Consider the following 21,351-nt stretch of genomic DNA (forward strand, 5'->3'; position numbering starts at 1 on the left):
TGGGGGTGGGGGACAGGAATCTGGGATGTGGAGAATCAGTCCCGAGTAGGGGGTGGGCCTGATAGAGCAGATGAGAAACCCAACCCAGCGGGTAACATCATTGTCATCATTGTTAACCCTCTGCAGACCAGAAACCGCCAGGACAGTCAACTAGCCCTGATAATTATTATATTCATAATAACGCTTGTGTTTTGTCAAAGCCCTTATTAGAGTGCTTTAAGTGGCCTGGAAGGTGATGTTCCCCACATTTGACAACGTGCAATGCAATGGTAACCACGATGGTTGGAGTGGTTTTCACGGGCAGGCAGAACAACCCTGCCATGGTCAGGTGAACAGAAGCCTCTGAGGCCTGGGATGGCAGAGCAGACGGACATGAACGGAATCCGTCTCTGCCCCGAGGCTGCTCACGTCAGACACACAGCCCCGAGCGGCCAAGGAGTCTGCATTTTCCTCGGCAGCAGGAGCCGTGGTTTGCACTGTGGCTCTGCCACGTGCCGCGTGGTTAATCCAGTTCGCTTAACTGCACCAGGCTGGAATCTGAGTGTCTTACTAATTGAAAGGTGCTGCCCTGTTGAACATTCTGTGGGTTCCAAAGCGAGTGGAGTGGGAGGCGTGGTTAGCTTCTTCCTCGTTGGCCTCGTTTTTTGACAAACAACGGCAGGTTCCCCGCAGGGTTACTGGCCCAGCTTCTCAGCACGTCTCTGTTCTAACTGAATTTGATTTTCTTTTTTTTTTTCAGCCTCGTGCTAGTGGTGGAAGGGAATGAGACTGTGATCTCCCTCAGGACACTAATTACTATCCTTCATCCAAGGTGGTGACACTGTACTTTGGGGCTGAAATCTGAAACTTAACCAATGGCAGTTCTGGTCCAGCCTGGAGAGGCTAAGTGACAGCTTGTTACCTTCAGCTTCATTTATTAACATCAGCTGAATAAACAAATGCCGATGGGACCAGAGCCCTGCTGCCCAGGAACCCCTCCCACTGGTTCTCAAAACTCTCTGGTGATTGGAATTGAAGCCATCTTGGGTAAGAAGGTCCCACTGGAAAGAAATTCAATGGCACCTGATTAATTCTGAAAGTAAAAGCACTTAACCCTCAGGAGCTTGGGCCGAACCACTCACTCTTTCATTCCACTCCTCCTGTATTTCCCTGGCACCAAACAACCTGTCGACTCAGCAGTACAAGCCATCCATTGAGAAATACTGATGGAGGCCAGGTGCGGTGGCTCACGCCTGTAATCCCAGCACTCTGGGAGGCCAAGGCAGGTGGATCATGAGGTCAGGAGATTGAGACCATCCTGGCTAACACGGTGAAACCCTATCTCTACTAAAAATACAAAAAATTAGCCAGGCGTGGTGGCGGGCGCCTGTAGTCCCAGCTACTCGGGAGGCTGAGGCAGGAGAATGGCGTGAACCCGGGAGGCGGAACTTGCAGTGAGCCAAGATCGCGTTACTGCACTCCAGCCTGGGCAACAAGAGCGAGACTCTGTCTCAAAAAAGAAATACTGATGGAGCGCCTGCTAGATCCAGTAGGGAAGCAGGTGCATGCTCTGCCCTCGGGGAGCTTACAGTCTAGTGATCAAACAAGAGCTGTGAGTGACAGGATGAAGTTCACGGTGCTCTGGGAACAGAGATGATGGAGGGGTGTTGATGAAGGCCTCACCAAGGAAATGGTGCTTAGACCATGAGACAAAGTAGCCAACCTAAGCAGCCAGGTCTGCTCATTTCTGCTGCCAGCATAATTTCACAAAGCCCCTCGTTCTGTGACCCCATACAGCTCTTGGAAAAGATGCTTTGAAGACAAAAGAGGACAGAGCACACGGCCAGGGGAGGTGGTCCCCCATGCCCCGCTAAGAAACTGCTTATCCCAAGGACGAAAGGAATCCAGTCACTGGAGGTGGTGACATGATCAGATGTTCATTTTAAGATCATTCTAGTTCCAAGATGGAAACGGATTAGAGAAGGATGAGAGTGAGGCCTGGAAACCAGTTTTAGGAGCTAGTAGTTCTAACCCAAGTATAGACAGTACGGTTGAGTTCCAATCAACTAGTTTCGACAACATTCGAAAAAGAGTAATTAACCTAATGTTAGCCTTAACAATCAACACCCTGCTAGCCCTACTACTAATAACCATTACATTTTGATTACCACAACTCAACACTTACATGGAAAAATCCAAGCCTTGGACATGAGCTAGATCAGGTTACAGGCAGAGTGGGTAGAAAGAGCTGGGATGGAGAGATACAGAAATCTTTTATGTATTTTTTTTTTTTTAGAGACAGGGTCTCACTTTGTTATCCAGACTGGAGTACAATGGCACGATTACAGCTCACTGCAGCCTCGCCCTCCTGGGCTCAAGTAATCCTTCTGCCTCAGCCTCCCGAGTAGCTGGGACTACAGGTGTGTGCCACCATGCCTGGCTAAGTTTTAAACCTTTTGTAGAGATGGGGTCTCACTATATTGCCCAGGCTGGTCTTGAACTCCTGGACTCAAGCAATCCTCCAAGCTTGGCCTCTCAAATTGCTGAGACTGCAGATGTGAGTCACTGTACTCAGCTCAGAAATCTTTCTGATATATAAAAAGTTCTTGGCCAGGCACGGTGGCTCACACCTACAATCCCAACACTTTAGGAGGCTGAGGCAGGCAGATCACTTGAGGTCAGGAATTTGAGATCAGCCTGGCCAACATGGTGAAACCCCGTCTCTACAGAAAATACAATCATTAGCCAGGCGTGGTGGTGCACACCTGTAGTCCCAGCTATTCAGGAGGCTGAGGCAGGAGAACCACTTGAACCCAGGAGGCAGAGGCTGTTGAGAGCCAAGATCATGCCATTGCACTCCAGCCTGGGCAATGGGAGTAAGACTCTGACACACACACACACACACACACACACCACACACACACACACATTCTTGAAAATCAAGTGAAAAAGCTGGACATGGTGGCTCATGCCTGTAATCCCAGAACTTTGGGAGGTTGAGGCAGGTAGATCACCTGAGGTTGACAGTTCGAGATCAGCCTGGCCAACATGGAGAAACCCCATCTCTACCAAAAAAGTACAAAATTAGCCGGGTGTGGTGGCATATGCCTGCAATCCCAGCTACACAGGAGGCTGAGGCAAGAGAATCCCTTGAACCCGGGAGGCGGAGGTTGCGGTGAGCCAAGATTGTGCCATTGCACTCCAGCCTGGGTGACAAGAGTGAAACTTTGTCTCAAAAAATAAATAAATAAATAAAAATAAAATAAATAAATAAATAAATAAAATCAAGTGAAAAAATAGAAAAATGAATAAAGACAGAAGAGTTCATAGAACAAGATATACAAGGCTCCCGTCAACATGAAAATATGCTCATCTTCGCTGATAAGAGAACACAAATTGACACCACACTGACACCATCTGTCACCTAAAAATTCAAAAACCTGACGGCACTCGCCGTTGAGGGTAAAGCAAGCATTCTCATGTTTCTGATGGGAGTGCAAAACAGAGAAGATTTTGGCAATGTCTGACAAAATATCTATTTACCCTTGAACCCAGCAATCTCAATCCTGGGAACTAACCCTGAAGATCCACCCCCACAAATGCAAAACAGCATACACCCAAGGCTGCTCGCCACAGTCCTGCTTGTAATAGCAAAATACTGGAAAAAAAACCCCAAGATATCCCTGCATAGGAGACAGGTTGGACAAATGATCAGCTAGCACAGTAGGTAACTATACAGGCATTTTTTTTTTTTTTTTGAGATAGAGTCTCGGCCGGGCGCGGTGGCTCAAGCCTGTAATCCCAGCACTTTGGGAGGCCGAGACGGGCGGATCACGAGGTCAGGAGATCGAGACCATCCTGGCTAACACGGTGAAACCCCGTCTCTACTAAAAAATATACAAAAAACTAGCCGGGCGAGATGGCGGGCGCCTGTAGTCCCAGCTACTCGGGAGGCTGAGGCGAGAGAATGGCGTAAACCCGGGAGGCGAAGCTTGCAGTGAACTGAGATCCGGCCACTGCACTCCAGCCTGGGCGACAGAGCGAGACTCCGTCTCAAAAAAAAAAAAAAAAAAAAAAAGAGATAGAGTCTTGCTCTGTTGCCCAGGCTGGAGTACAGTGGTGCTATCTCAGCTGACTACAACCTCCGCCTCCCAGGTTCAAATGATTCTCCTGTCTCAGCCTCCCGAGTAGCTGGGTTTACAGGCCCACACCGCCATGCCTGGCTAATTTTTTGTATTTTAGTAGAGATGGGGTTTCACCATGTTGCCCAGGCTGGTCTCCAACTCTCAAGCTCAGGGAATCCACCTGCCTCGGCCTCCGAAAGTGCTAGGATTACAGGCATGAGCCACCGTGCCCAGCCTATGCAGGCATTTTTTTAAGATGAGGAGGATCAGGCAGGCACAGTGGCTCACGCCTGTAAACTCAGCACTTTGGGAGGCTGAGGTGGGTGGACCATCTGAGGTCAGGAGTTTGAGACCAGCCTGGCCAACATGGTGAAACCCCGTCTCTATTAAAAATACAAAAATTAGCTGGCTGTGGTGGCAGGTGTCTGTGGTCCCAGCTACTTGGGAGGCCGAGGCAGGAGAATCGCTTGAAGTCAGGAGGTGGAGGTTGCAGTGAGCTCAGACTGCACCACTGCGTCCTGGAGCAAGACTTTGTCTCAAAAAAAAAAAAAAAAAGATGAGGAGGATCTCTATGAGATGATTTCACCTGTTAATGAAAATAAAAATTAAAAAGCAAGGTACACCAGCGAGTATGGACTATGCTTTTTTTTTTTTTTTTTTTTTGAGGCGGAGTCTCGCTCTGTCGCCCGGGCTGGAGTGCAGTGGCCGGATCTCAGCTCACTGCAAGCTCCGCCTCCCGGATTTACGCCATTCTCCTGCCTCAGCCTCCCGAGTAGCTGGGACTACAGGCGCCCGCCTCCTCGCCCGGCGAGTTTTTTTTGTATTTTTTAGTAGAGACGGGGTTTCATCGTGTCAGCCAGGATGGTCTCGATCTCCTGACCTCGTGATCCGCCCGTCTCGGCCTCCCAAAGTGCTGGGATTACAGGCTTGAGCCATCGCGCCCGGCCGGACTATGCTATCTTTTGTGGAAGCAAAGAAAAGAATAACATAGGTATGTACCTGCTTATTGTTGTGGAAGGAAGGCAAAAAGGAAAGGAGGAAAAGGAGAAGACAGGCAAGGAGGAGAAAACAGAGACTAAGGGTGGGAACAGATGGAGGAACGGGAATGTGATTATACCTATTTGTATAGTTTTGAGTTTTGACCTAGGTAAAGAATTTACCAGTCAAAAAAAGAAAATAAAAATCATGGAAACAAACCTTCAATCGAATACAAACAGAAATAATTCAAGTAACATTTTTTTCTTTTTTTTTTTTGAGACAGGGTCTCACTCTGTCACTCTGCGTGCTGGAGTGCAGTGGCGCAGTTTTGGCTCACTGCAACCTCCACCTCCCAGGTCCTGGTTCAAGCAATTCTCCTGCCTCAGCCTCCCTAGTAGCTGGGATTACAGGCATGCGCCACCATGCCCAGCTAATTTTTGTCTTTTTAGTAGAGACGGAGTTTCACCGTGTTGGCCAGGCTGGTCTTGAACTCCTGGCCTCAAGTGATCCATCCGCCTCAGCCTCCCAGAGTGCTGGGATTACAGGCGTGAGCCACGGCACCTGGCCTCAAGTAACTTTTGAATCCACTACCCTGTGCACCCTTAGGGAATATACCCAAAGGTGGGGAAAGGGGCTGAAGAGAAATCTCAAACCTTAGTTGGTGGGTTTGTTGTTGGCAGTGACATGAGTTTAAAAATCCGGAAATGATTGTTTCAGATTTGGGTATTGCAGTACAGAAGAAATTTGTAAGCATATTGAAATTGTTGGAATCAGGATGGTTTGAGAAAAGGAAACATATGGACTAAAGCACAGACGAGGCCTGTGGAGCTGAATTTAAGCTGGAGGTTTCAGTACACTGGGAGGTTCCTCTAAAACATCTTAGCTGTGTTCACTGAGAGGGTCTAGAAGCATGACACCCAGCAAAATGAGCACAACGAGTTCCTGGACCTTCACTGGGACATAAAAATTCTCCACCACATACACACACACACAAAAAGAAATTAGACATTAGCAATCAAATTGAAGCTGTCTGCGTGTCCCCTTCTCTAACTGCAGCCTCCTTCCAATCCGCTAGATGAGGGAATCTAGCATTTTATCATTTCCAGGTACTTTTGTATATTTTACTATATATGTATTGTATCTTTAAGCAATATATAGTATTAATATCCTTTTTTTTTTTTTTTTTTTTTTTGAGACAGAGTCTCATTTTGTTGCCCAGGCTGGAGTGCAGTGGCACAATCTCGGTTCACTGCAAGCTCTGCCACCTCCCGGGTTCACGCCATTCTCCTGCCTCAGCCTCCTGAGAAGCTTGGACTACAGGCGCCCGCCACCATGCCCGGCTAATTTTTTTGTATTTTTAGTAGAGACGGGGTTTCACCGTGTTTGCCAGGATGGTCTCGATCTCCTGACCTTGTGATCCAACCACCTTGGCCTCCCAAAGTGCTAGGATTACAGGCGTGAGCCACTGCGCCGGGCTAATATCCATTTTTAAACACTTTATAGAAATGTTATTATCCGTGTGTATGCTTATGAAAATTGCTTTTTTTCTGTCAACATTTTGTGTCTTACAGCGATCCACACCTGGAGCTCTCAGTCACTAATTTTCACCTTCTATGTTATTGTATTGCATGGTTATACCACCATCTACTTATGAATTTCCTGGGAAAGGACATTTAGCCTACCTATTATTTTTGACCATTATGAACATTGCTAGTGTGAACATTCTTGTGCATATCTTTTTGTGCCCATGTACAAGAACTTCTCTAGAGCATATCCTCAAAGTGGAGCTGGTGAGTCGTGGTATAAATGCATATTCGCTTCTTCTCTTTATTATCAATTTATTTTCCAATATCGAGTCCAATGACATTCCACCAGCAGGTTCTGTTTCATTCAGTGTTCTTGCCAATACTTAGCATTAAAATACTTTTTAATTTTTGCTAATCTGATGGATGTGAAATATCTCACTTCTCTGCCTACTTAGTGAAGTTTAATATCTATTTATTTACCACCCATGCATGTTTCAGCTTCTGTGAAATAAAATTTTCTATCTTTCAAAAAAAAAAAAAAATTATCCACCACAAGAGATCAGGATTTGAATAAATGACTGATTCCACAGTTGGGGCAAGGAAAGCAAAAGGTCAGTCTGGAGTGCCTCGGGCCAGAAAGCAAGAACGTGCTCAAAGGCTGGGCGCGGTGGCTCACGCCTGTCATCCCAGCACTTTGGAAGGCCGAGGCAGGCAGATCACCTGAGCTCATGAGTTCAAGACCAGCCTGGCTAACATGGTGAAACCCATCTCTACTAAAAATATAAAAATTCGCCGGTCATGGTGGCTTATGCCTGTAGTCCCAGCTACTCAGGAGGCTGAGGCACGAGAATCGCTTGAACCTGGGAGGTGGAGGTTGCAGTGAGCTGAGATCACGCCACTGCACTCCAGCCTGGGCAGCAGAGTGAGACTCGGTCTCAAAAATATGAAATAAAATAAAATAAAATAAAGTGGTCAAAGAACCATGGGGATATGGCAAAAAGACACAAGTGTTGTCTTCTCCCTCTGAACAGTTTGAGCATCAAAAAAAATTACAACAGTAAGGGATTACAACACATTGAATTAAATTAAAAAACAAAAAACAAAAGAATCCATGGGCCTCCAGCAATACTCAAAAACTGAGTTAGAGGGAGGGAAAGACCTTCTTTACAGAAGAATGCTAGCCAGTAAACATCAAAGAAATGATGCAATTTTTGAGACAGAATTTCACTCTTGTTGCCCAGGCTGGTGTGCGATGGCTCAATCTTGGCTTACTGCAACCTCAACCAAATTGAGGTAAACCACTCAATCTGGACATCCACAGACTCCCCAAAGCCCTGGGCTACGAACCCTAACGTAAAGGAAGAAGCACAGAGCTTAGGACGCAGCATACAGGAGCAACAAGCCGAGGAGAGGAGGCTGTAATGCACAGAGGAGGGAAAGCAACAGCCAGAGGAGCAGGCAAGCCAGGAAGAGCCCAGGCAGTGCAAACGCCACTCAGTCTGCAAACCAGGTAAGGATGCTTGCTACTGGGAGTGATTAAAACTCAGATCCCCCGGCCGGGCACAGTGGCTCACACCTGTCATCCCAGCACTTTGGGAGGCTGAAGCTGGCGGATCACTTGAGGTCAGGAGTGCGAGACCAGCCTGACCAACATGGTGAAACCCCATCTGTACTAAAAATACAAAAATTAGCCAGGCATGGTGGCACACACCTGCAATCCCAGCTACTCAGGAGGCTGAGGCACAAGAATCACTTGAACCCTGGAGGTGGAGGTTGCAGTGAGGCAAAATCACGCCACTGTACCCCAGCCTGGGCGACAGAGTGAGACTCCATCTCAAAAAAACAAAACCAAACAAAAAATCAGATCCCTAAAGATCAATTTTACATCCACTTACGTGACAGTAAGAAAGCTGGATCAGCTTCGGGGATGAAGGTGACGGTCAAGACCTACAGTAACACCGTCTGGTGTCTCTCTGGTTGCCATCCATATCACCTGCCCCTGGTTCAGGGCCCCTTCCAGTTTGTTATCCCACCTGCCTGGACCTTGTCCCTCCAGTGAAGGCTGCCTGGATGCCTCAGAGAGCATAACCTTCTTACCTTCCTTCTTCCCTGGTGCTTTTCCTTATTTGGTGCTTTCTAGGGAGTAGACAGGTCTTAGGTATGGATCCTTCCTTCCTCCCTCCCTCCCTCCCTCCCTCCCTCCCTCCCTCCCTCCCTCCTTCCTTCCGAGACAAGGTCTTGCTCTATCACCCAGGCAGCGGCACAGCCATCGCTCACTAATGCCTTGATCTCCCAGGCTCAAGCCATCCTCCCACCTTGGCCTTCCAAGTGACTGGGACTACAAGCCTGTACCACCACACCTGGCTAATTTTAAAACTTTCTGTAGAGACAGAGTCTCACTATGTTGCCCAGGCTGGTCTCAAACTCCACAAATTCAAATAGTTGTCCTGCCTCAGCCTCCTAAAGGGCGAGGACTACAGGCATGAGCCACCGCGCCCAGCCTAGGAATTTTTAAGGTGCTCTTTCGAAAGACTATGAGGGCTGTTTGGTGTCAAAGCAAGTCCAAGCAACAAGAGATAAGAGATCAAAAGCTCTAAAAGCAAACCCAGTCCAATCTTTAAAAGAGAGATAAGATGGCTCAGAAATAATCATACTGGGTCCATTTATCATGTGGTTGGGAGAGCACAGCTAACAGAGGGAGAAAAAATAAATCAAGTGGGCCATGTCCACAGGCGTAATCAACTCATCAGAATGAGTTGGTCACCCATCACTAGCTGGAGAAACCCAAGCCTGAGTTGGTTCTGGCAGACTGGTAAGATGTCCCATCCCAAACTGACCAACTGAATCAGCATTTCTAGTCTTCTGTGCAATTGCCTGCAGTCATATAGGCCCGGTCATGATGGCAGAGAATAAAATCTTCTCTCACACCAGTCTCCAGTTACAGAGTCCTGATCACTGCAACTGGGAAAGCTGAGAACTTTTCACCATCTAGCACATTTGCGAAATTCATTGGCTTTAACAAACTGTTCTGCAAACACCTGGCCTGTATGGTCTCCCCTCACCAGCATGTGTTTTGTCATATTCAGAAAGTGCTTATAGGCTCTCGCTCGCCTTGAAAAATCTCCATCAGCTCTCAGCAAGGCTCAAACCCATCGTGGCTCTGGTGAAACGTTCACTTCAGGGAAACACACAAGCCAATTTGATCCGACTTCATAAATTTTAACAAAATCCAGGTGAAGGAATCTATCTGGAAAAACAGAAGACTCTTATGAGCAGCTCCAAGAAAAAATTCTCTCGGGAAAGGGGGAAAAAGATGTGAAATCCTCCCTACCAGGGTGGAAAGCAAGATGAAATTGGGTCTCACAAACGGGGAGCTTTCGTGGAACCCAGATCTAAAATTTCGGCTTCCAAATAGCTCAGGATTGTGAGACCCAGACGGATTTTCTTCTCATGCTTTGTCTTAGAGGTAAAATCAAGTTTAAAACTCATCAACTCTCTTATGATCCCTCACCCCTCCCCCCAACAAAGACCACAGACAAGAACATCATGGAACCAACTTTAAAATCTCGAGTCTGGGCCGGGCGCGGTGGCTCACGCTTGTCATCCCAGCACTTTGGGAGGCCGAGGCGGGCGGATCACGAGGCCAGGAGATCCAGACCATCCTGGCTAACACGGTGAAACCCCGTCTCTACTAAAAATATTTTTTAAAAAATGAGCCAGGTGTGGTGGCGGCGCCTGTAGTCCCAGCTACTCGGGAGGCTGAGGCAGGAGAATGGCGGGAACCCGGGAGGCGGAGCTTGCAGTGAGCCGAGATGGCACCACTCACTCCAGCCTGGGTGACAGAGCGAGACTCCATCTGAAAAAACAACAACGACAACAACAAATGTCGAGTCTGTCCCATTCTGAATGTGAGGCATGAGGGACACCGTTCCTAAAGTTTAAAAGAAATTGTTCTGCATTCTGGCAGGATCTGCTCTGCTTCACGCGCAGAGCGTATGGCCATGTGGGCAGGTTGGCAGGTCTCTATGTAACGTGTGTGAGGACTCAGTAACATACAGGCATGCTTTTCACAGAGTCCTTGTTCTTCCAGATTGGCCTCAGGTTTGAAACCCTAAGCTTCAGGTATGTGTCTCTGCTAACAATAGGGCTCTCCTTCCCAAGCCTACAAGAGAGGAGAGAGCTAGCAAGGGAATGGTTTCCAGTGTGGGAGAATCCGAGAGAGAGGGTAAGACTGCAGCCCGGACCAACCAGTCCATGGAGAATGCTGCTCACCCACCTGCAGGCTTCTGCCATGTTCCTCCTGACACCCCCAGGGATCTCCTGCCCACCCCAATATACCACCCAAGGGACACATGGGACCCCACAAAGACACACAGGCACTGGTGTGGAGAGCCCGCTGCATGAGATGAAGACACAGATTCGCTCCTTATAGGGAAGGCTTAGAAGTGCATGGCTACAATCCAACCCAATTATACAACGATTCTTGGCTGAGAATAAGAATAAGCTAATGGCTGGAGCTCTATAGAATCTCAAGATTTTTCTATGCAAATCCTACCACCAAACAGCTGTGAAAATAAACCAATGTTCCTTGATAGGCTTCCTCCAAGTGCGGGACCACCCCAAACCCTGCTGTCTTGGGCCACTGTTTATCACAAACACTGCAGTCTACATCCAGAGGACGGATCTCAAGGGGAACTTTCTGTTGACGCTCCTTCCACAGCATGGAGACGGGAGACAGGCACGCTCAGAGGTGACAGCAAATGCCATCTTCAACTTTCTAGGCCGGTGATTGAAGTACAGGAACAGGGGTGGGAATTTAGTGGCTATTCACTTGGAAGGTGTGTAAAGTCTCTTATTCACAGAACCCCCATCTCCCAAACAGAAATAACAAACCCCAAGTAAAGTTCAACACATCTTTTTTATGTACAAATGGGCCGCTGGTACAGAGGGAGCTGCTTTTTATAAATATCTGCAGCAAATCCCCTAAAAAAGATGTAATAAAAACTCTGTCTCAGCACAAAGGGCCTATCCTTCCCCGAAAGTGTTAAATTCCCGAGAGCCTGTGCTTAGCCAAACACTTGTGGGGCCTCCTGGGAAGAACAGCAGCGCTTTGGGACCAAGGCGAGAGCCTTCCCATCTCCCCGGAGAGCAGAGGTGACTTGAAGGTCATCTGTTGCCCAGGACTTGGGAGTGATTAAACTGTTTCTTCCCAAGACTTGCGGTCTTCTTTGTCAAGCTGCTGATTAAGCAGTCTGTTTCCTGGCAGTGACCCAGAGGGAGGGAGGAGAGGAACCTACAATCGCGTGAGGAAGTAAAAAAACTCTGGGTATTTTGATAAAAAAACACTTGGCAATCACTGTAACCCTGTAAAGCCGATGTATCGAATTCACCAGAGGGAAAATCGTACGTGAGCATTCTGGAATCTATAAACGCAAGCATTTCTTTAGGAAGATCATTACTTAGCACCAATGTCTCTCTCTCTCTCTCTCTCTCTCTCTCTCTCTCTCTCTCTCTCTCTCTCTCATAATTTTTCCTTTTCCTCCGAACCCTTGGCCGTGATCAGCGCTGTCAGACCACAGCTCAGCAGTACTTTTAATCAGTAACACAGCTGGGCTCAAAGGGGAGTGTGGTCACACGCCACAGAACAAACAGCGCGCTCACACCAAACGCCAAGGCTCCTGGGGGCATCCTGGCTGGGGATTCGCACGCGGACCCCCGGCCTCTTCCTGGGGCTGCTCTTTGGCACTCCAGGCTCAGGGGCTTTACTCAAAGCGACGTAGGTGGTTGTACAGCGACTGGACGTAGGTGAAGACACACATGGGGTCCGGCTTGCGGCCCATCACCATCATGTCCTCCACTTCGATGAGGCGTTCACAGTTGGCCAGATTCCTGAAACACACAAGCCCCATCAGAACGGCGGTCCCAGCCATCAGCCAGCCCCACAGCCGCGACAGGGCCGGGATCTCCATCCCGGGAACAGAGCTCAGCCTCTCAGCCTGCAGCCAGAGGTTCCCAAGGACCCACCAGCCGGGAATTCAGATAACCCTGGCAGAACCCTTGGAGTCACTGACTCCAATGCAGTGTTTCCCAAACTCCCAGATTTGTGAGCCACCTATACAATTCATAGTTTCCTTTAAATAGATTTACTTTATTTAATTTGTGTGTTTTTTTTTTTTTTTTTTTTTTAGAGGCAGGGGCTTGCTCTATTGCCCAGGCATAAGTACAGTGGCACGACTCTAGCTTACTGCAGCCTTGATCTTCTGGGCCCAAGTGATCCCTAACTAGTTTTTTTTTTTTTGAGACAGAGTTTCACTCTTGTCACCCAGGCTGTATGCAGTGGCACAATCTTGGCTCACTACAACCTCTGCCTCCTGGGTTCAAGTGATTCTCCTGCCTCAGCCTCCCGAGTAGCTGGGATTACAGGTGTTCGCCACCATGCCTGGCTAATTTTGTTGTGTATTTTTAGTAGAGACAAGGTTTCACCATGTTGGCCAGGCTGGTCTTGAACTCGTGATCGGTGATCCACCTGCCTCGGCCTCCCAAAGTGCTGGGATTACAGGCGTGAGCTACCACGCCCGGCCCAGCTAGTTTTTTAAAACTAGTTTTGTAGAAATGGGGTCTCACCCATCCTGGCTAACACAGTGAAACCCTGTCTCTCCTAAAAAAAATACAAAAAAACTAGCCAGGCGAGGTGGCAGGCGCCTGTAGTCCCAGCTACTCGGGAGGCTGAGGCAGGAGAATGGCGTAAACCCAGGAGGCAGAGCTTGCAGTGAGCCGAGACCGGCCACTGCACTACAGCCTGGGTGACAGAGCGAGACTCGGTCTCAAAAAAAAAGAAATGGGGTCTCACTATGTGACCCAGACTGGTCTCAAATGCCTCCTCAAGCGATCTTCCCACCTCAGCCTCCTGAGTAGCTGGGATTACAGGCACAAGCGACCCACAGTACCTGGCATATTGTATTTAAATTTGAATTGAAACTATATTTAAGTTTTTTTTAAAAAAGTAGGCTGGATATGGTGGTTCACACCTGTAATCCCAGCACTTTAAGAGGTCAAGGTGGGTGGGTCACCTGAGGTCAGGAGTTTGAGACTAGGCTGACCAATATGGTGAAACTCCATCTCTACTAAAAACGCAAAAATTAGCTGGGCGTGGTGGTGAGCGCCTGTAGTCCCAGGAGGCTGAGACAGGAAAATTGCGTGAACCCAAGAGGTGAAGGTATCGCCCCACTGCACTGCAGCCTGGGCGATAGAGTGAAACTCTGTCTCGAAAAAAAAAAAAAAGTAAATATCAATAGTATATGTAACGCTGAGTTATTAAAATAAATGTAAAACGAATAAAGCAAAAAATAAATTTACCCATTTACTTCCTAAAAGTGCTTTTAGACTTTTTTTTTTTTTTTTTTACTGTGACCCATAGTAAGGAAGATATTTTTATCATGATTCAGCACATGCTTACATGTATGTGGAAATACAGTTTCACAGAAATACTTCTTTACCACTACCTGTATTTTCTCAGTGATATTTCATGTTTATTCTCTCCCCTGCCCCTCCCCAACCCTACCTCTTTAAAATGCTGGTCATGGCCAGGCGTGGTGGCTCGCGCCTGTAATCCCAGCACGTTGGGAGGCCGAGGTGGGCAGATCACCTGAGGTCAGGAGTTCGAGACCAGCCTGGCCAATATGGTGAAACCCTGTCTCTACTAAAAATACAAAAATTAGCCGGGCATGGTGGCAGGCACCTGTAATCCCAGCTACTCGGGAGGCTGAGGCAGGAGAATTGCTTGAACCCAGGAGGCGGAGGTTGCAGTGAGCCAAGATTGCCTCATTGCGCTCCAGCCTGGGGGACAAGAGTGAGACTTCATCTCGAAAAAAAAAAAAAAATGCTGGTCATGAAGCACTAAATTGATTTTACAGTCTACTAATGAGTCATATCTGGCAGTTTAAAAGATTGCTTATCACGCCTGTAATCCCAGCACTTTGGGAGGCTGAGGAGGGCGGACCACAAGGTCAAGAGATTGAGGCCATCCTGGCCAACATAGTGAAACCCTGTCTCTACTAAAAATACAAAAAATTAGCCAGGTGTGGTGGCGGGCGCCTATGGTCCCAGCTACTCAGGAGGCTGAGGTAGGAGAATCGCTTGAACGCGGGAGGCGGAGGTTGCAGTGAGCCGAGATCACACCACTGCACTCCAGTCTGGGAGACAGAACGAGGCTGGGCCTCAAAAAGATTGCTTAAAATAATTGCCGCCCCACCCCCAGCCCCCCAGGGCCCTCTGCCTCCTGCCCTGGGAGATACTGGTTTAACTTCTGGCTCACTGGTTTCGACTCGTGTGTACACTGTGGCCTTTCACTGGGGCTCAGAGGGAGGCTGAAGGCCTTGTGGACATGGGAGGAGGAACATCAACAGTCAAGACACATCACCCTGCGCATCTCAGCACCGAGTCCTGAAATAACAACAGCCAGCCTCTGGAATGCCCAGCCCTGCGCCCCTGCCTCCTCTGACTCTGCTCACAGCAGGCCTGGGGTGCCTGGGTACCAGATGGAGCTGGCCTGACATTATTAGGCAGAACCAAAAAGACAAAAACGATTGCATTTGGCCTGACGGTCAGTGTCCTGCTTTCAGCAGCTGTGTGTACTTTTGTAGTTCCGGGGGTCCCCAGTCTTTTGTGTGTTTTTTTTCCACCAATAAGCGCATAGCTGTCAGGGTTCAAATCCCAGCTCCATCTCTTCCGAGCTATTTATCTGTGGGCAACACACTTCATTTATCCAGGCCTCAGTTTCTCCAGCTGTGAGTTATATCCACCTTGAAAGAGTGGTATGAAAATTATAAACCCATGCCAATCAGGTGGAACAGCAAGGGCACGTGGAAAGAGCTAATAAACGTTAAAGATTAGGCCGAGCACAGTGGCTCATGCCTGTCATCCCAGCACTTTGGAAGACCCAGGCAGGAGGATCACTTGAGCCCAGGAGTTTCAGACCAGCCTGGAAAACACAGCAAAATCCCGTCTCTATAAAAAATTTTAAAAATTAGCCAGGCATGGTGGTGTGCACCTGTAGTCCCAGCTACTTGAGGCTTGAGGCCAGGAGGTGGAGGCTGCAGTGAGCCCAGATGGCACCACTGCACTCCAGCCTGGGTGACAGAGCCAGACCCTGTCTCAAGAAAACCCAAACCAAAACAAACAAAAAAGTCAGAGATTATTCTTGTTGCCATTTTGAGGATCACGCCTCGCTTTAAGAAGCAGGGTGGATCACAGAGAAGAGGCCTGAATGTGAAATTGAAATAGTCGAGTTCAAACCCCGACTCCTCCAATTGCTTCACCATTCTGTGCCCACTTCCTTAGCAGAAAACCGGAATACTGACCGGGCACGGTGGCTTACGCCTGTAATCCCAGCACTTTGGGAGGCCGAGGTGGGTGGATCACCTGAGGCCAGGAGTTCCAAACCAGCCTGACCAACACGGCAAAACCCTATCTCTACTAAAAATACAAAATTAGCCAGGCGTGGTGGTGCACGCCTGAAATCCCAGCTACTCGGGAGACTGAGGCTGGAGAATCGCTTGAACTCAGGAAGTGGAGGTTTCAGTGAGCTGAGATCATGCTACTGCACTCCAGCCTGGTGACAGAGCCAGACTCTGTCTCAAAAAAAAAAAAAAAAAGAAAAGAAAAGAAAAAGAAAATCAGAATACCACCTCTGCTGTCCCTCCCAGTGGGCATGTTGTGAGGCTGTGATTCCACAATGTGTCTTTATGCATCTTGTTCCCCAGAGAGCCCAGCCAGAGGGGAGACCCCAGTGAGGAGCAGAACTCCTCTGATCCATCCCAGTTTGGCACGACGCACTCAGCACTTTCTACCAGGACTCACGCGGCTGTGTGCTCCAGAGGCAAAGACTGTAACATTACCCGCAGACCCTGCTCTGCTGTGCTGGCTGGACGCCAGGCCTCCCATCAGAAACCAAATGTCAAGGCAAAATGGAGACATCTGTCCTGGATCCCCTCCCCACCTCCTGCTTGGGGTTGTAGCAGGTGGCCTGTAAGTGAATCCAACAGGCTTTGTGGGGTGATAAGTGGGTTTGGTCCAACGAGCAGGCACCCTTTCTCCCTGGGACAGGCCAGGGCAGGGCTCGATATCAGGGAAGTCGGCCCTCTGACGCGAGCAGGCATGTAAAGGTGCTTTGTCGACGATTAAGGATTGAAAATCTGAGTTCAGGCCGGGCGCGGTGGCTCACGCCTGTAATCCCAACATTTCAAGAGGCTGAGGTAGGCAGATCATTTGAGGTCAGGAGTTGGAGACCAGCCTGGCCAACATGGTGAAACCTCGTCTCTACTAAAAATACAAAAATTAGCTGGGCGTGGTGGCGCATGCCTGTAATCCCAGCTACTTGGGAGGCTGAGGCAGGAGAATCATTTGAACCCGGGAGGCAGAGATTGCATTGAGCCAAGATCATGCCACTGCACTGCAGCCTGGGCGACAGAGCAAGACTCCATCTCAAGAAAAGAAAAGAAAAGAAAAAAGAGAAGAGAAGAGAGAAGAGAGAAAAGGAAAAGAGAAGAGAAGAGAAAAGACAAAAGGAAAGAAAAGAAAAGAAAAAAGAAAAGATCTGAGTTCAGAGAGGCTGGGAACCTGAGTTCACCTTCCTGAGCCATCATTTCACATCTGGTGCCCTCCTTTCCACCTGCCACACAGCTGGGGCACCTCCACTCCCACACCTACTACTTGGAGGATCCCAGGTGTGTGGGAATAGGCTCCGCACATGCCCAGGTTATCAGCACTGACAGCGGTGGCCACAGTGGTGGGGACAGCATGAGGACTCTAGGACCTCCGCCCATCTAAACACCCCCGTCAGAAGCACCAGTCACCTCTATAAAGGCCCTGCCTCAGCTTGTTCATCTCGGGGTCCAGGGAAAGGGGACCCAGTTTCTTCCAAGGACAGCTTAGAACCCTCTGCAGATGCTCTGACCACGAGAAAGTTCTTCTGACATTTCTTATGCTATTTGTGCCTGTGTGTACTTTCTACCTACTGACCCCACAAGGCTATTTATTCTCAGTCTAATTTTTTCCTCCATGAAAGAACTCTTCATATACCAGAAGAAAACCGTCCTTCCATGTCTCTTTATCTGAACTAAATAGCTCTGGTTTCTTAACTGTCCCCACAGAGGATACCTAGGACCCACCCCTCGGAACCAGGTCTTGCCGCTCTCGAACCCACTTCATAGGAGGCCCTCAGAATTGCTGAGGTGTGGTCCACCCCCCGCAGAAGACAGCAAGCTGACCCCCTCTTCATTCTAGAGGCTGCATTTACCCTCCGATAATGACCCCTGGACCCTGTCCTGGTGGCAAGTCTTCCAGTCCAGGGTGACAGTCAGGATGGGAGCAGATGCCATGCCCTGTGTCATCCTCCACTGTCCAGATCGCTGGCTTCCCCAGCAGCAACCAAGGCACTGAGCCATGATCCATCTGTTCCCCACCGTTGTTATTTCTAAGTTGAGAACATAAGAGTGTAGGAGTTCCTAGGGGAGCAGGGAGGGTCACAATATGCAGCACGCAACCACCATCTCCTGGTTCCCTCTTTTCTTCTCCACCTGCCACCTTTGCTCTTCATCCACTGCTTTTCCTGGGGAGCTCCAAATTCCCCCTCCCATAGGCAGAGAGCATTCTCTGTCTTTGAGGCACAGTTCACACCAGACCCTCAAGAGCACCTGCCTTCCACGGATCACCTGAGGGCACGAGTTCGTGACCAGCCTGGGCAACATGGCAAAACCCAGTCTCCACTAAAAATACAAAAATTAGCTGGGCGCAGTGGCTCATGCCTATAATCCCAGCACTTTGGGAGGCCAAGGTGGGTGGATCACCTGAGGTCAGGAGTTTGAGACCAGCCTGACCAACATGGTGAAACTCCGTCTCTACTAGAAATAAAAAAAGAATTAGCCAGGCCTGTAATCCCAGCTACTTGGGAGGCTGAGGCAGGAAAATCGCTTGAATCCAGGAAGTGGAAGTTTCAGTGAGCTGAGATTACTCCATTGCTCTCTAGCCTGGGCAACAAGAGCGAAGCTCCATCTCAAAAAAAAAAAAAAAAAAAAAAAAAAAAAAAAAAAAGCACCTGCCTTCCACCCCAGATTGTCCCTGCAAAGGGAGCACTCTCTCTCAGAAACACCGGAGCCGGCGGGCGCGGTGGCTCAAGCCTGTAATCCCAGCACTTTGGGAGGCCGAGACGGGTGGATCACAAGGTCAGGAGATCGAGACTATCCTGGCTAACACAGTGAAACCCCATCTCTACTAAAAAATACAAAAAAAAAAAAAAAACTAGCCGGGCGTGGTGGCGGGCACCTGTAGTCCCAGCTACTCGGGAGGCTGAGGCCGGAAAATGGCATGAACCCGGAGGCGGAGCTTGCAGTGAGCTGAGATCCGGCCACTGCACTCCAGCCCAGGCAACAGAGGGAGACTCCATCTCTTTTTTTTTTTTTTTTTTTTTTGAGACGGAGTCTCGCTCTGTCACTCAGGCTGGAGTGCAGTGGCCGGATCTCGGCTCACTGCAAGCTCCGCCTCCCGGGTTCCCGCCATTCTCCTGCCTCAGCCTCCCGAGTAGCTGGGACTACAGGCGCCCGCCACCGCAGCCGGCTAGTTTTTTGTATTTTTAGTAGAGACGGGGTTTCACCGTGTTAGCCAGGAGGGTCTTGATCTCCTGATCTCGTGATCCGCCCGCCTCGGTCTCCCAAAGTGCTGGGATTACAGGCTTGAGCCACCGCACCCGGCCGACAACATTTTTTTTTTTGAAATGAGGTCTCACTCTGTTGCCCAGGCTGGAGTGCAGTGGCACCATCTGGGTTCACTGCAATCTCTGCCCTCTGGGCTCAAGCGATCCTCCCACTTCAGCCTCCCAAGTAGCTGGGACCACAGGTGCGCACCACCACACCCAGCTATTTTTTTTTTTTTTGTATTTTCTATAAAGGTGAGGTCCTGCCACATTGCCCGAGCTGGTCTCAAACTCTTAAGCTCGAGGAATCTACCCACCTTGGCCTCCCAAAGTGCTGGGATTGGAACACAGGCATGCGCCGCTGTGCCCGGCCAATCCCAACTACCATTTTTAAAGAGCCTTTGCTTGCGCCTCACATCAGTGGAGTGAGGAAAAGGCTGAAGGGGTTTTCTCCTACTCCTGTCTACTGTGAGCTTCAGCTACCACAAGGGCTGGCCTGTAAGGGAGCTGGAGGAGGGGTTTGCGGGTTATTTTTATTTTTTTAAGCCTGCTCTAAATGCAGACCAGGATGCCAGGACTGGGACTACTACCTCCTATCTGGTTTTAGACAGAGACACATGGGCACTACAAATAGCCTGGAAACCCCTTCTGCTCCAGCGTAACCTGAGAGCGGGACACATTCCCCGCAGGGCAAGTGGGAAGCCTGGAGCTGCACGTCCTGCACTCGGCCTCTGCAGAGGTGGAGAGGACGGGTGCAGAGGGGTCAGGCATCCGCCTGACTCAGCCTGTTCCATAAAAGGGGCTGGTCCTCCCTCGTTCCAGACCCTGAACACCTGTCAGGCAAGGGAAGCTCGCTGTGCTGTCAACACCGCATCACTCACACAGATTAGGCCACTGGGAATCTCTGGGACCATAAACTATCAGGTGGGGGCTGGGGGAGGGCAGCACACACCACTTTTACTCCAAAGGTCCCTGGTGCATCCTCGTGCCTTTAAGGCACTTGCTCGTGGAAATGTTTCATTCCTCATGCAAGGTGAACCCATGGTTTGGGGACCTCCTTTCCCTTCCAGAAGTTGTCTTTGTCAGACCCCAGGCTCCTCTCATCCCACCCTACCTGCCCCCAGGCTGCCCTGTGGTCCTGCTGCCCGTACGACCCTGGGTGGCTTTCAGCAGCACGCGTGTCTGCTCAGCCTTTGCCGCAAACCTCAGGAAGATCGCAAAACTGACAGCCTTTGCCGCAAACCTCAGGAAGATCGCAAAACTGACAGCCTTTGCCGCAAACCTCAGGAAGATTGCAAAACTGACAGCCTTTGCCACAAACCTCAGGGATATCGGTGAGGACACTGACAGCCAGTATCCTCAGACAGGTGTCCCTGCGCTTTCTCGCCAGCTCTTCTAACCAGCCTATTGTCCAAGAAAGGAGGCGATCAAAGCTGTTGTCCTCCCCAGAGGCCCCAGGCAGGCGAGCCAGTCTTCCCAGCCCTCTCCCCATAGTACCGGGGAGATAATCTTATGGATGAGTCATGAGGGGAGGCCTCTTCCCAGGCTCTGAGCAAACTCCCCCGACTCTGGTCCCCGCACAGCAGGCCTGTGGTGGACGCCCCTCCCCTCCCCATGGAGTCAGCAGAAAAGCAATAACTCATCTCAGCGGCTTCATCAGACCCATCCCCCCTGCCCCCTCCACAGTTGGAGCAGGCTCAGGCCACCGGGAGGCGGGGCCCATGGTTTTACCCTGCTTGTGTGCTCCAGGAAGGCAGGAGGCAAAACCTGGACCAGCCTCCGCCGCTGCCTCCCGCTCACCCCACCAAGCTGGGAATAGAAGAAACATCTGGTTGGAGTCTAGAGGCTCCCTGAACTCAAACCTCGTGCTGGGAAAGCACAGCCTGGAATCCCTCTGGCCCTGGCTGCCAAAAGGAGCTGTGTTCCCTGCAGGCTAGGGCACGGGGCCACCACCCCATGGCCTGGGGCGACCCTCTCTCTGCCACAGCCTAGTCTGGTCCAGGGTGGAGGGTGACCAAGGTGACCAGGGCATAAGCAGACACCACTGGACTTAGAC

General features: G+C 49.7%; 1 protein-coding gene and 1 long non-coding RNA gene across 3 annotated transcripts in view; one reads left to right on the top strand and one right to left on the bottom strand.

The window, feature by feature from the left end:
• LOC117067886 lies at positions 1–12,357 on the top strand. Its single transcript, XR_004430877.1, has 4 exons — positions 1–1,026; positions 6,653–6,871; positions 7,849–8,117; positions 12,171–12,357. It is a non-coding gene; the product is annotated as an uncharacterized LOC117067886 (long non-coding RNA).
• SMTNL2 (smoothelin like 2) overlaps positions 11,507–21,351 on the bottom strand; it is a 26,205-nt gene continuing 16,360 nt past the window's right edge. For both annotated transcript variants that reach the window (XM_033185021.1, XM_033185020.1), the window contains exon 8: positions 11,507–12,496. In XM_033185021.1, coding sequence (XP_033040912.1) covers positions 12,370–12,496 — 127 coding nt within the window. In that variant the 3' untranslated portion in view covers positions 11,507–12,369. The remainder of the gene's footprint in view (positions 12,497–21,351) is intronic.

This window comes from Trachypithecus francoisi, unplaced genomic scaffold (assembly GCF_009764315.1).
Source record: "Trachypithecus francoisi isolate TF-2019V2 unplaced genomic scaffold, Tfra_2.0 Lachesis_group20, whole genome shotgun sequence".
Classification (NCBI taxonomy): domain Eukaryota; kingdom Metazoa; phylum Chordata; class Mammalia; order Primates; family Cercopithecidae; genus Trachypithecus; species Trachypithecus francoisi.